This window comes from Myiozetetes cayanensis, unplaced genomic scaffold, assembly GCF_022539395.1.
Source record: "Myiozetetes cayanensis isolate MyiCay16 unplaced genomic scaffold, myiCay2020 scf9, whole genome shotgun sequence".
Classification (NCBI taxonomy): domain Eukaryota; kingdom Metazoa; phylum Chordata; class Aves; order Passeriformes; family Tyrannidae; genus Myiozetetes; species Myiozetetes cayanensis.
The window spans coordinates 7,243,416-7,257,718 of record NW_026088185.1 but is presented as its reverse complement, the minus strand read 5'-3'; the positions used below and the strand labels follow the sequence as shown (position 1 = coordinate 7,257,718).

Genomic DNA, 14,303 nt, shown 5'->3' with positions numbered 1-14,303 from the left:
TTTCTGGATGTCCTCTCTTTAGTGAGGTGGTGATGATTTTCCTTCCATAAGAGGGGGATACATAAGTACATATTTGTATGATATAAATACATAATATGTATTTATATACAATAGCCCAGATTATGCATCAAGGTAGTATTTTACCTAAGCGATATGTTAAATGGAACAGCTCCCCCAGTTCAGGCAATTCCATGTTTTCAGACACTGTCCCTTTTTCTAAATTATTTAGAGCAATACCAGGTACGCCTACTTCAACAAGGAAAAATGAAAAAGAAATTAAAATCAACCCATGTTTTGTGCAGTTGCAAGATCCATCATTTGGCAGAGATGGGTAAATACTATCCAGAGCAGAACAGGAAACTACTAAATGCATGCAAGACAGAAGTGCAGCAACATGGGAAAGATGATGGCTATTTTGGTGGATATCTAATACTAACCTTAAAAATCCTCACAAGCCTGTTCCAACACTGGAAGCATTTCATAAACAAAACCCGCCCAAAGCAGCTGCTGTGACCGGAGCCCTCTGCCAACAGTGAGTTCGCTTGCACAGTGCTCCTGTGATAGGTGGAGATGACACAGGCTTACTGAAACACAATTGTTACATACTGTCTACTGTTCAGCCAGAAAATCTGGGAAGAGAATCTAGATGTTAATCCACTGCCCTGTTACAAAAGCTTTTCTTCCTTAACAAAGGATGCTACATTTATCTTCTGTTTCAAGGTGTTCACAATGATGCCCTGCACATTTCCATATCAACCACTTTATGATGCACATTGTTGTGCATCCCTCATATTCCTGCACCCCACAGAAGGGAATTAGTGCCTACAGTCAGCATTTATTATGAAACACTGCTTTAACACAGTAGTTCCCAGGCTCTTGGTTCAGTATCCTCCGCTGATCTTTGTAAAAGGTCATTATCATTGAATTGTTTTCAGTTCAGGTGGTTATGTTCACTGCTGACACTGTAATAGCCAATGAAATAAAAGTTCAGGTTGATACTATTAAATGTGTTATGGATATTTTATATTTCTTACCACAGTTTTTAGAGTTCCACAAATATCAAAATCCAGATGTACATGTCCATTTTGCAACATAGAATGACTATACAATTCCAAAAAGAGCAGGCATTTCAAATACACAATTCTGAAGTGTAAACACAGTGTACAAGCTCTTCACTTCACAATCCAGGTGCTATGCAGTAGCAGCTGAGGTAACACCATACAGCATGAACTCAACAAATGGTTGGTTAGCCTCAAGATGATTTTTAGCATTCTTCTGTCCTGTCACCTGTTCAGTCTTTAGTTCTCCCCCAACTTATACAAACATAAAATAAATGCATTTCTTATTTTAAAGGACACTTAGACAAGTCATGAGGATTTACGTGAGTACAGTACATTTAAGTTCAAGTGCAAAAAAAGTAACTAGTGGCTAGTCATTGATGTTTCTTTTTATTGTCTGTGGTGTTGGTCCCAGGCACTGCCAGAACGTGGGTTGTTCTAAAAGCACAGCTAAAGCACAGCTACGGGACACCCCTTCAGTCAAGCTCACCAGATGTCAGAGCGGGTGAACCTGTGCACCCCCTTTCCTGCTCAGCCACTGCCATCTTCCTCTGCCTACCCCTGAGCTCCTGCTGGCCTTGCCTCTGGCTCCTTGCACACTCCCACAGCACACACCTTCCTCACGGAAGGCCTGACACCTCATGCACGTGTGACTTCAAGGAGGGCAGGTGAGCAAGGCTCCCTCGGTCCCTTGGGAGCTGAGTGCTCAGAATTCCCCAGGAACAAGCTGTTAAGGTACGAAAATGGGCCAAAACACTATCCTGACTAAACCCCTCCCGACTCCTCCCTGAGCCCAAGGATTTCCCTCCAGCAGTAATGTTCACCGTGCACCAGCACGCAAGCTGGCTGCAGTTAGTATTGAGAAGCATAACAAAACATAATCCAAAGTCCTCCAGTGTCTTGACATTGGGCAAAGTAACTTCCTAAACATACTGCAGTTGAGTTACATTTGCTTCCTCCTGAGAATCACCCACTCTACTTGATTTCTGCATCAACTACTTTGCCCCTATAATTCTAAACATTAAGATTTTAAGGTGATTTCCTCCCTACCACCCCCCACCTTCCCTAGGCACTTAAAGCTTACTGTTTTCATAATAAATAACCATAGTAACTATACTGCATTAAATAAACCCTTTTACAGATGATGAAATAAAACCCCAAGAAGACAGAATGTCCATCAAAACCCCTGATCAATCTCAGGCTGTGCAATCTTGATCAAAGATTCTCATCTCAATACAACATCAAACCTAAAACTGCCCAAACACACACAACCTATGCCCAACTGCAGGGCTGCAAGTGCTGAGGGTAACTTCTTCAGAAGCCTTCCTCCAGCTTTTGTGTTTCGCTAAAATGCCAGTTCAAAACCTTTGCTTTGCAGAACTAAACCTTTTATCTCAAACAAGAGAAACTCGGCTTCAAGAACATATTCTTTGAGTATGTGTGTGGTTTACTTAATCCGTCACCATAACGTTAAGATACACTTCCTAAACCTACTCTGTTTCTGAGAAATCTTTACAAAAACAGTTTTGTGACACTCATATAATTATTGGATCTGGTATTTTCTAATAGACTATTCAGGGAAACTCAAGTTTTGCTCTTAAAAAGTCTCTTCATTTTAATTTGGGAATAAATTCAAAGAAGAAAATTATCCAATCAAGTCAGACACTCCGTGCCTCAGCAAGCGAGGAGTGAACTCTATTTTTTCTACAGATTGCAAAGAAATCTCATAGCACTTGACTCAGCTTTAGCAAAGCAGCCAAGAATTCTTCCTACCATTCTATCTGGTCAACATCACTTCCCTCAAGAATTCCAAACTTTTGGCTTCCCTGCTCATGTTGCTCTGTGTAGTCATATGAATATTCTTTATATAGTTAAAAGCTTGCACTGCATCACATTATGATTGTTAAGATGAAGGAAGTCCTACTTTTGAGCTCCTACTCCAGCGATTCCCAGGTGAGAAGCAGAATTCCATGCACTGGATTTGATAAGATGAGTGCATCTCAGGGCCCTGCAGCAGCAGGCTGAGCATCATGATCCGACACAACACGGCTGCCATCTACTTGGGAATCTGATGTTGCTGTAGGTGTTGGTGCTGAACAATTTCCGGACTGCCCAGAATCTGTCGGATTTTGGGGTTGTCTTGCTGAGCTGGCTGATGAAGCACTGGAGTTCTCACTGATTTTCTAAAGAGAGGGGAAAGGATTGCACAGAGAAAGTCAAGATAAGCACTCAGGACACTGTCCCCACTGGCACACCCCCCAGATGCATTCAGGCACTGCTGGAAATTCACAAAGCACTTACTTGAACGCCCGCAACATAACAAATCAAACTTAAAGCAGCAAAGCAAAAGTAGTACATTTAAATCCAGATGACAGTAATAGCAAGCAGACAGTAGCTTACCTTCCATCTCTTTTCCTAACTGCACTTTCCCAAGAAGCATGCAAAAAACAAACTTGTTGTGTTTCAAGGGGAAAAAGACAATGAACTGGACTTCACAGTGTTTTAACAAGATCGTTCTTTTGACCAAGCAAGTCTATAATGTTTTTTCACGCTCCTTAAATACAGCTTTTCTCAACAGGCCCCTCCCCGCCCAAGGTACTGCTCAGACTGTCACACTGGCAGAACGTTTGCAGTACTGATGTACAGTTCTGTCCCACCTCCTTAAACAGGCCTTCCCAGGGAACACGAGCACATCTGAACACTGGATACATTCCCCAGGACTGAAACAGCAAGTGCTCATGCAAATACCTTTCATCAGAAGGTGACACACTCCCTGTGATTATTTGTTTTGCATTGAAGCACAGAGAATATGGCCAGTATGTCCCTTCATTTGAAGGAATCTAAGCAAGCAGAAACAAAATCAATCCAAAATCTTAATGGAATAAGAAGGAGTAATTTTTTGTCAGGAATAATTCTCTATGCACTGACCCTCCTTCCAAATGATTTATTTTCATTTTAAGGAAGCTACTTAACAAATTTAATAAGAAAGCCAGGCAGCCTTTTCCTAGTTTCAGTATTTAATATCATCAGCCTAAAATAAATGACTGAGTACAAAACCCAAAATATATTGGAGTAAGTTTGTCATCTTGGGGCACCTGAAACATGGATAAGAGATTTTGGACAACAGAGGTGATGATGTAAATGATACAATGTGGTGCATTAAATTCTGGCACATGAGCAAGACTGCTTTTATATCAGCACTGTATTTTTGCAGAAAGAAAAGAATAATGAAGAGATATGTGCCGTAGAGAACAGGCACTAAAGTCCTTCTGGTCTCTTCACAGTTCTCAGGGAAGCAGGTGGGTGGTGTTCAGCAGTGTTGGACAAGTCACTCTCAGACACCACATACCTGAAAAACAGTATTTTCCTGCAATGGTCATTGCCTACATTCTGTGTGACTTCTCTGGTTCATCAGGGGGCAGTTTACACTAACCAAGGCTCTGAGGACATTTACAGTGGGAAACAGAGCAATTAATTTGGGCAAATTACTTTGATGTCCTTGTGATATCTTGAGATGTTGTGAAAGATCAGTATCACTACCAAAAATCCTCACATTCTTTGATTCTGGGAAGGTCAAAACCAACCAAAAAACCCAGACAACCTAAAGCAGACGAGCCTGTAATGTCTTTTCAAGAAAAAAGTCAAGTAAAGAAGGCAGGAGATCACTGACCAGGTGAAATTCCTACACACTGCTCTGCTGATTCACACTCGTATCCCAAATTACCCCTTTCTAAAGACAGCAATTATGGAAAAAGTGTTTCTGTGTTTACGCCTACTGGGTGCATGAGAAGGAACCTCACCCACTCCTTCCAGACAGGTAAACACAGTGGTTTTGACACTGACCATGCTGTTCTAGAACTTGCACGGACAGGGCTTCCCTACTTTGCTTCAGCTCCAGTCTGAAAGGCAGAGCCAGAGCATTACAAGTTCAAGATCCAAGCCCATCCAACCACCCACTGATGAAGCTATTACAAGCATTTCTTGGGGGTGAATGGACAGAAGGGGAATGGTGTAAAGTAAGGACCAGCCACTAGACATTTTAAGTCTTATCTTAGATGGCTCTTATCTGGTGGAACTCTAGATAAAAAAGAGATTAACTTCATTTGAAAAGAAGGCTCTGTATGCCATCAGGAGTTCTCTGGAACACCTATTTCAGCAACCATGCAGATGTCTGACAGCATCGCCCAAGGAAGCAAAACTAAATAAAAATAATTTTACAGTCTGTTAACCAGCTATGCATCTTCATGCTCAATTATCACCTTGTAAATTTTGCAAAATGCATAACTCACACATTCCAACTAATACGAAAAGAAATGTAGATTTTAAGGGAATTCAAGTATATCTGAGTCCATAAAACAAACAGAGTCTCTTTCTATGTCCCTTCCTCTCCTCCCATCTTCAGGAAGATAATACTTGCAAAAAATAGTTATTCCTGCTGTATTATACATAGAAAGCAACGCTGTTTCATGCAGTATTTTAACTACTGTGTCGCAAGTCCAGCTTTACTACAAAATGACAGAAAATACCTTCCAGGTAATAACAGATTTACATAGCTATATGGGTGTTTAAGAATCTAAAAAGTAAGAAAGAACTACCTGCACATTAGAAGATTACCTGCAAAGGCTGATTCTCAGGAGCTGGATTGGTTTTCGATAGTTTAACCATCTCTTTTATCTGGTAGACAGCATAAGCTAAGGTGACCCACGGAGAAGAGCTGATGCCCCAGGCAGGCTTGTTTACATCCTCCTGCTCTTCTTGGTGTTTAGTTTTCTTTAGAGGGAGTCTGGACTCAGTCCGAGGCATGATATCTTCCGACTGCTGCTGTACAAGGTCAATAGTTGCTATGGGAACAGGACTGGAAGGCACTGGGATCCTTTCCGCCAGCATTGTCTTTTCTGAAGTTTAAAACAAAATAATCACTGGCAACGCCAACACACATTAAAAAAAACCCTGATGCAGACAATGAACACAAAGTGTTTCTTGCTTTCACACTATGGTCATCACCACCCTGAAAGCAGCTGGGAGCCACACACCACAGTCTAGTCAGGGAAACATGATGTGGCTGTTGCCCCATAGGCTCAGGGGTTGAGCCACTGAGGGATGTGAGATGTCTGCCCACACTGGAGGGCTGAGGAGTGTGGAACAGTCCATTTGTTCTCAGTTAGCCATTAGAAATTCCTATTTCCCCATTACATGGAAGAATTCATTTTCATGTTACATGCAAACTGAAAATAAGTCTTATAGACTTGTAGCAAACTTCTTTCTCTGCATAAAGCCTGCACCTTCCAACTGAGCCATACTCATAACTAAACACTGGCTTCAGACAGGAAGCCAGTGAAAAGACATGGCCTACATCATCATAATTGCTGATCTTAACACTTCTAACCATACTGATCTGAATGAAAAAATTGTTCTGCATCTTCACTGCATTTTTTTCTTAAGAAAATAATATCCCTTCATAGTTACTATGGAATTACACAGTTCGTGAGAGGAGACAAATTATCTGTCAAAGAGTTTCAGGTAAAGGAAGAAATCCTCCAAAGAGACCTTTACATCTGAGGTCTTCCAGTTGTCACTTGTGTCTCATTAAACTGAGACACCAGTAAACTGTAATAGCTTTCCTAACTGTCTTGAAATGTCATCCACAAAACGACTGTCATGACCCAACACAATGTGCTCTAAAGCCTCAGAGAGCCAGAGTATTTATATACATACAGAAAGTAATTAGGCAGATTGTTAGAAACTGAGGGATGTTTTCAGTAAGAGCTGTATGCTCTCTGTAAACAACACATTATGTAAAGTTTGAAAAAAGCACATTTTCCCAATTAAAAATATTTTACCAATTAAAAATACTTTTTTTACCCCCAAATTATAAAACTGTATTTGGTTTACAAATGGTACTGGATGGTACTGGATATTTTAAGCAAGGGCTGGGTGTTTCCCAGGAGCAAAGAAATGAAGAGACTAATCCTGCACACACTTGACCACATGCTTCATTTTACTCATCCAACTGGTCTGCGTGAAAGCAGCCTAATTACTGTCAGGCTTAAAATTAACACACACACTGTTCAGATGAGTAGTGAGTATTTAATGAAACCGAAAGACAGAAACAAACAGAGTAAGGCCACTGTGAACACCCTGGTCTTTTGTAAGTTCACATGTAATTAACTAAATGGTGATGGGAAACTGAAGCAGCAACTACCCCTTTTGCTTTCCAATTTTTGCCCTTATTATTTGAGCAGAGGTGAGGAAAATACTAGCAAAATAAATATTGAAACACTTTAGTACAGGGAACTTGATATCTAGTCAAGGGCAATTAACTTAATATTCCAGTTAAAGAGAATTAATTTCCATGTCATACTCAAAGCTCATACTGGAAAATAACATCTGGGTAAAATCAGATCAAAAATTCATGACTTTGCAGAACTTCCTAGAGTTTTGTTGTCTTTGTAAGAATCTTATTTATGCTAGTTCCTTAAGTTTGCACCAAGTACTTTATTTCTGGTTAGCCTTTATAATAAAGTTAGAGATTAAAAAGTTCAAGTTCCACCAGAGGGGAAGTATCTCAGGTTTAAAAATCTATAGAACTTTGTGTCCTGTGAAAGCCATCTTTACAATTTCTGGTTGGTGGCTTCCACTGGTAAAACATGAGAGCACAGAGTGGGATCGAGGTGACCTTAAAGAACTGATGCAACTGAAATGACTCAGTACAGCTGTAAAGACCAACCTAAGGGGTTCCCAGAACTGAGAGGATGTACAGGCAGCAAAATACATCTTGTTTTCCTTCTATTGATGTTCCAGAACTCAGTGCTGCCCTTCTTACAGCAGCAGCACATCACTTCAATTTCTTCATTGTTCAGGAAAAAACTCCCCACTTGAAAACAAACTCTTTTGCTAAAATCTGAGTCAAGACACCAAACATACAAAATTAAAGCTGCAGAAGCAGCTTCAGAGGGATCTTTTTTCATTAGCTCTAATTCTGTAGTGTCTCAGTGACATGAACATTTACCTTCTTCTTCATCAGGAACCAACAGCCACTGGATCAGGGCAAACAGAAGCAAAATCACTAAACAAGCCATCCCTATTCCTCTGAATGTGGCAGCAGGACCTGTAATGAGATGCATTTTTTTCCAAATTGAGAACCTACTTACTTAATAAAATAAAATGAGTCAGCATTATGCGCTCCCTGGCTATATATTGCCCATGCAGACTCTTATTAGCTTGTTTCATTACATTTTCCTCCTCCAACACTGCTTCAACCAAGTATTTTTGCAAAGGATTTTCAACCAAGCAATTAGATTCTCATTTTTTCATCAAGAGGTTTTATAGCATCAACCTGTTCTCTAACAAAGGATTCATTCATCTTACTTATGGATCATGTTGGAGATTTGCTTCCACAATGCTAAAAATGTTTAGGCAAAACATATTTAATGAACCTATAACACTGACAGGACAAAGCCAAAAGCACTGTGGTCTGAATGCAGTGCTGACCTTGCTTTGATCAGGGACCTGGACTTGAGATTCCAGGACCCTCTCCAGCCTGAGCAGTTCTATGACTATGATTCATAAAAAGTGTATTACTCTTTAAGGTATAACAATACCTAAAGCATAAATAAGTTTAAAGCCGATAGTTCAGTAAAACCAAATAAATAAATAAAATGAAATTTTTCAGTAGAGTCTGTCCTTACCAAAGTAGTTGACCAAAACTCCTCCAACCATGGCTCCACATCCTCTGCCCAGACCCAAGTGGAGACCTTGCAGGATTCCCTGGGCCGACGTCCTCAGCTCCGGAGGCACAGCTGCACTGAGGTACGAAATACAGGCTGCCCATATGGCTGCGTGTGTGACACCTGGAGAGATGGAACGCTGTGAAGAGTAACAGGCCAAGAGTGTCCCAACACAACACCTGAGCAACTGCACTCATCAGCACATGGAGAAAAAAACAAAACCCCCTCACTGACAAATGTCTGCGAAGTACAAATCAGTGTTTGGTAATGAGATACTGGAAACCAAGCTACAGGGAGACAGCACAACCCCTTCTGCAGCCTGGCAATAGCTCTTTCTCCCTCTAAGATGACCTCACTCCCCTCCTTGACACACAGTCCCTAGGAAGACAAATCTCTCTGCCAGATTCCTTGTGCCTTCAGAAGTGGCCCAGGGCTTTTGGAATGCAGTCCCGATTTCACAAGCTGCAGGCAATTAAAGCATTGATTTCTCTCAGCAGTCTCCTTTCTGCCACAATGAAGGCAGCACAAAGGTTATGAAATCCAAACTGTATCAGAGATATCCACGTTATTTCACAGGCAAGAATGAATCCCCTCCTACCCTTCTCACTCCCCCAGAAAACCCATCGCCTCCCAGCAAACTCTTTCTGAACTCAACACCAACACACTCTGCATTTAGCACTGAACAGTCCAGATGAGAACAGCACAGAAGCTCCTCAGAGTAGGCCAAGGATGTTGCTTTTCACGCCTGTTGCTGAGAGGCAGAGCCAGCGAGCCCTCCCTCCCACTGTGACTGCATCCTGCGTGGGCACTGTGCCACCTCCGCCTCATCACTCCCACTCCAGGAGCGAGCCTGGGGCTCCTCACTCATCAGCCATGGCCACGAACCAGAGACAGCCCCAGCTGAGATTCTGGAGGTGTCTTTCCAGCACATGCCTGGCAGATTCAGGTTTGTGAACTCTTTCCTCCCGCAGAAGGAGAGCTAAGGGAATTCCAGGCAGCACATGACTCTCAGTATACAGAGACTGGCTGCAGGTGGAGCCCTCACCTCTGAGCATCTGCCTGAGGGGCTTCTGTGGACTGCCAGTAACCGGACAGGGAAAAGCAGGATCGTGCAGAAGATGGAAAACCAAAACAGTTCTGTAGTTCACCACACATTAAAAATAAGCCTGAACTATTTTGCCACCCTCAGATTGAGTGGGAATGTTTTTTTCTTATTTGAGAGGTATTAAAAATAGTCATCACAGCTTACCAATGCCTAAGCTCTACTGCCTCGGCTTTAAAAAAATGTTGGCACAACTGGTGATTCAGTCATCGTGCTTCTGTCCCCTGTACTTCAGTTATTAGTGAACTAATAGTTGGACACTCAATAATTATTTCGGCATTTAGGTTGAAGACTCTTAAGAGCCATAAAACGTGATTTTGTAACGCACAAAATAACTTGGGTTTTGCTTAGGTGTACAATGATAAATAGCACTATCTGAAGTTGATACAGTGTAGGTGTACATGTTTAGATGTCCACCAGGCTGTACAGGTCAACTTCATTCCAAATCAAAACTTCTCATGCCTTGGGTTTGTAAAGATCAGAGATGCAGGGGTGTTTTGGTAATAGTTCATCACCTTGTTGAAAACTAAAAAGCTTGCATTAAGGTGAGTGTATATTACCTTATCATTTACAGTTTAAGGCTTCAAAAGTCATAGATTTTCCTTGCAAAAATCTTAGGAGTTTTGAAACTACCTTTTTTATGCAGCTCCATGCACACATTGCAAATAGCAACCAGGAACTGCCCCAATAACAAGGCAAAACTAATCTAAATAGGTAAAGCGGTTTTGGTTTAGAAAGTACATCAATTAACATAAACCACGCAGTTTTATAAGCTATTAGGAGTAACTCAAGTTTTAAAGCCAGGCAAATCAAAAACACATCAGAAATGATTTGAACCGTGAAGCACAATACCACTGAGTTTGTATGAACACAAAAGGCCATAACTTAACCAACAGGTTCTTGGATGTTTTCACCTTTTCTAGGCAGTCTAGTTAGAACATAGTGTTCCCAATTCCTCTGAAAACAAATCCATAACCTTAAACTAGCTTACTTCACTTGTCTTTAAAAGCACAGCCTTTTTTTTTTGGTTTTTTGTGTTTTTATTTTATTTTTAGTATGTGTACATTACTAATGTGATTTTTATTATAATTATTTATACAACAGTGACTATTTGGAACAGTTTTTACAACAACTTGTATAAGAAGTCTGGTCTGGATTACTGCTAACCACAAGTCTTTTTAAAAGAAATTGCTCAGAAGATACATATTGTGACATTATTTGCTAAAACCACTAACCACCATTTCATCATCTGAACTACAGTTCCAACAAGTGTAACAATCCTAGTGTTATGCTTATAATGTTTCACAAATTTAGGTTGATTTATATATAAACCATGAACCGAAGATTTTGGGATCCCAATTTATTTCAAGATAAATATGTATCATAATTATTGCCAGCTAAAGGCTGAAGCTCTTTGCTCTCTAGGCATCCCTGTGTTGCTGGAACATCAGTAGGAGCCACTTCTTAGAACAGTATTTGTTACAGATTTTGCTGAGTAACTGCCAAGTGAAAACACCTAATTTTCAGGTTAACAATATAGTTTTGTAATTTAGAAAATTCCTGTCATGCAAATTGGTGTGCTAGCAGAACTGTCACCAGAGAATCTGGACCACTGTTCTGGAACGCTAAGCTGCCAGCTAACTAGAGTAAAAAAACTTCCATTCTCTAGGTGCAAAATAAACAAGATTGCTTGTGTGCTCGCAGACTGATGACACAGATATATACACTGTACATATTTGCCTACGAGGATGCCTTGAAAGTTTCAGTTATTACAGATTCAGCCTTAGCTCTTATTTTCATATATTGCTTGTGCCATACAGCATAGTGGTTCAAAACTCTAAATTAAGAGGGGAGTTTAAACCTCCTCATGTACTCCTTTGAGAGTGCAACACACGTAAGGAGCTGTCCCCATGCCCATTACAGACAGCAGCTGAGACACAGCTTGGTTCTTATTACAATCAATAGATGCAGTCTGCGGAGTCATCTTCCAGAAATGCCTCATGCCCTTCAGCACAGCACATGGGGATAATCCTGCTTGTATTGCAGAAACACATTAAAAAGAAAAATAAATTTTTTACAGAACTCAGATGAAGCTATTTTTAGCCTTAAAACCCCTGGAGCTGATGGAACTGGAATTTACATAGAATTTGACAGCTTCTTGGAGAAAGGTCATGTGCGATTAGAACAAGGACTTCACTGAAGGGTTTCAAAGGCCCATCAACTCGATGCAGCCATGTGGCCCACGTGGTTCCCACATGGTCTGCACAATCTTCTTTTTTTTTAAATACTTCTAATCCTTACATAGGGAAAGGAGTTATAAGTATTACTTCCCTCTGTCAACAAGCTCACTTAAAAATAAGAGCTTCCACCTCACCAAATTTCATTAAGGTGTCACTTCTTATCACTACCAACATATTCAGAGGTTATGTAAGAGAGAAGAGCAGAGCCCAAATAAACGGGATTTGGAACTGGTGCAAAAGAAATAATGAATCAATAACAGATGAAAACTAGAAAGAGTAGGAGGGAAATGAATAAAGGGGGAGGGAAGTCAACAGTACTTCTAAAAAGGTAACCTTGATCTCCCATTTGCCAGCACTGAATGAGATGACTGGAATCTAACAAATGCAGCGGCAGTGGTCAGACACGCATACAGGGCACCTGTGGATGTCATGGACACTAACAAGTGATTGGTGCAGGCTGGAAGTGCAGACAGAACACAGAGACCTGGGGGCTGGAGGGGGGAAGTTGTCTGTGTGTAGGTGGGTTTGGTTTGAACTTTCTCATTTGCTGACTATAAATAACTGCAAACAGCCAGACTGACCAAAGAGTACATGATTCAGCAGTGGTTAAATATGATAAAGTCTGGTAGATACATTTATGAGAAAGGATTATTTTGAAAGTCCCTAGTTTTTTCTTTAAATTTCAATTACTCGTGACTGTGCCACACAAAAACCCCATCAAAACAGCTCCCTCACAGCCTTGCTGTAAAGGTAAACCTACGTATTGTGCAATTCATATTGAAATTTCAGCAGAATAAAAACCACATTCAAAGTAAAAGAAACTTCTTTCTCAGCCATGAATTACAGGATGCTTCCAGGCACTACTGTATGCCTGCATTGTTAAAACCACAATTTTTTTCCCCTATATTTTGAGTTGGGACATCTTTTAAAATGAGAGTACCTAGAAGGCAACAACCAAACCTTTGTATTCATTTGTTTTCCCTTGACATTTAAGCAGGTAAGAGTATAAAACATATTCATTCTTAAGGTTCTTTGTAACATTTTCCTATTTTAACACTTGTTAGGAACACTGACATATCAATTCAATAGTTGTAGTTCAAGAGTTTTTTAATAAAAAAATTCAGAAGCTTGCTGTTGTGCCAGTTTTAATATGATAAACTGTTTTACTAGCTAGGAGGGTAAGGAGACAGGACACAAACACATCTCTTTCTATGTGTACATAGAGATCTACACATTGCTCTCCAATAGCATAACTCATGTTAAAATCTAGCTGACAAAGACTTCTGTAAATATAATAGAATTAGTTAAATTCAAGTTGTGCTGCACACAGAAGAATAAAACTTCTAAGTATAACCTGTGGAAAAGTTTCTAAATCTCCAAAATACTGGCTTTAAAAAGATGGTAAAAAAATGTATTTTCAAAAATGTATTCTTCAAATACTGATTCTTCAAATACTGAAGAAAGTAAAATAGTTACGATTTTCCACAGTTTTGAGAAGTGGTACCCACCACAAAGACCAAAAAAAAAAGTCATAAAATCTAAATTGGAACAATTTATTCTTTAACACTGCAATGAAGGTCTTGCAGACTTCTTCTATAACAGGACTCGACAACAGGGCTCAAATTACTTTTCATAGGCCAAACCTCTGTCCTTCTAAATAAGACAGTGAAAGGGCAAGTGTCTTAGAGAAGCTCTATTAGCAGAGAGAGAGCTATTGAAAGAAATTCTTCTCTAGCTATTAAAAGAAAAAAAATCTCTAATCTACAAGTATTGGCTGAACAATACCACTGAAAAACTACAAAATATTTTAAGAGAGACAACGACTCAGACTATGTTCGGGGTTTTTTAACGGTATCCTTTCAAGAACCCCAACCTTTCACGTTTAATGAAGTTCACATTTATCACCAAACAGGATTTGCAGTCTCTTTGTTTAGTTTAAGGGTGTGTTGGTCTCACACAGTTCTGTTTGAATAAACAGAGAACTGTGCACAATCAACTGCATACCCTCCCTTCTGACGTCAAATATTTCCCAAGATAAACAGTAATGGTTTATGTGCTTTATGAACATGTGTCTTCTGGGGCATTTGTGGCCAAAAAAATAGAGAAATACTGATTTTTCTACTTAAGTATAGTTCACTTGAAAGCAAGATAAATGGAAGCACCTCACCTTATACTG

At 40.1% G+C, this 14,303-nt stretch overlaps 1 protein-coding gene across 5 annotated transcripts in view; it reads right to left on the bottom strand.

Moving 5' to 3' along the window:
• Nucleotides 1-1,001: 1,001 nt before the first annotated feature.
• MFSD6 (major facilitator superfamily domain containing 6) overlaps nt 1,002-14,303 on the bottom strand; it is a 28,787-nt gene continuing 15,485 nt past the window's right edge. For 3 of the 5 annotated variants that reach the window (XM_050340051.1, XM_050340052.1, XM_050340050.1), the window contains exons 4-7: nt 8,747-8,908; nt 8,068-8,166; nt 5,673-5,953; nt 1,002-3,241 (exon numbers count right to left, since the gene is read on the bottom strand). In XM_050340051.1, the coding sequence (XP_050196008.1) occupies nt 3,059-3,241; nt 5,673-5,953; nt 8,068-8,166; nt 8,747-8,908 (725 nt within the window). In that variant the 3' untranslated portion in view covers nt 1,002-3,058. Of the gene's footprint in view, nt 3,242-3,458; nt 3,483-5,672; nt 5,954-8,067; nt 8,167-8,746; nt 8,909-14,303 lie in introns of all 5 variants that reach the window. The other 2 variants (XM_050340053.1, XM_050340054.1) reach the window with 2 other exon arrangements.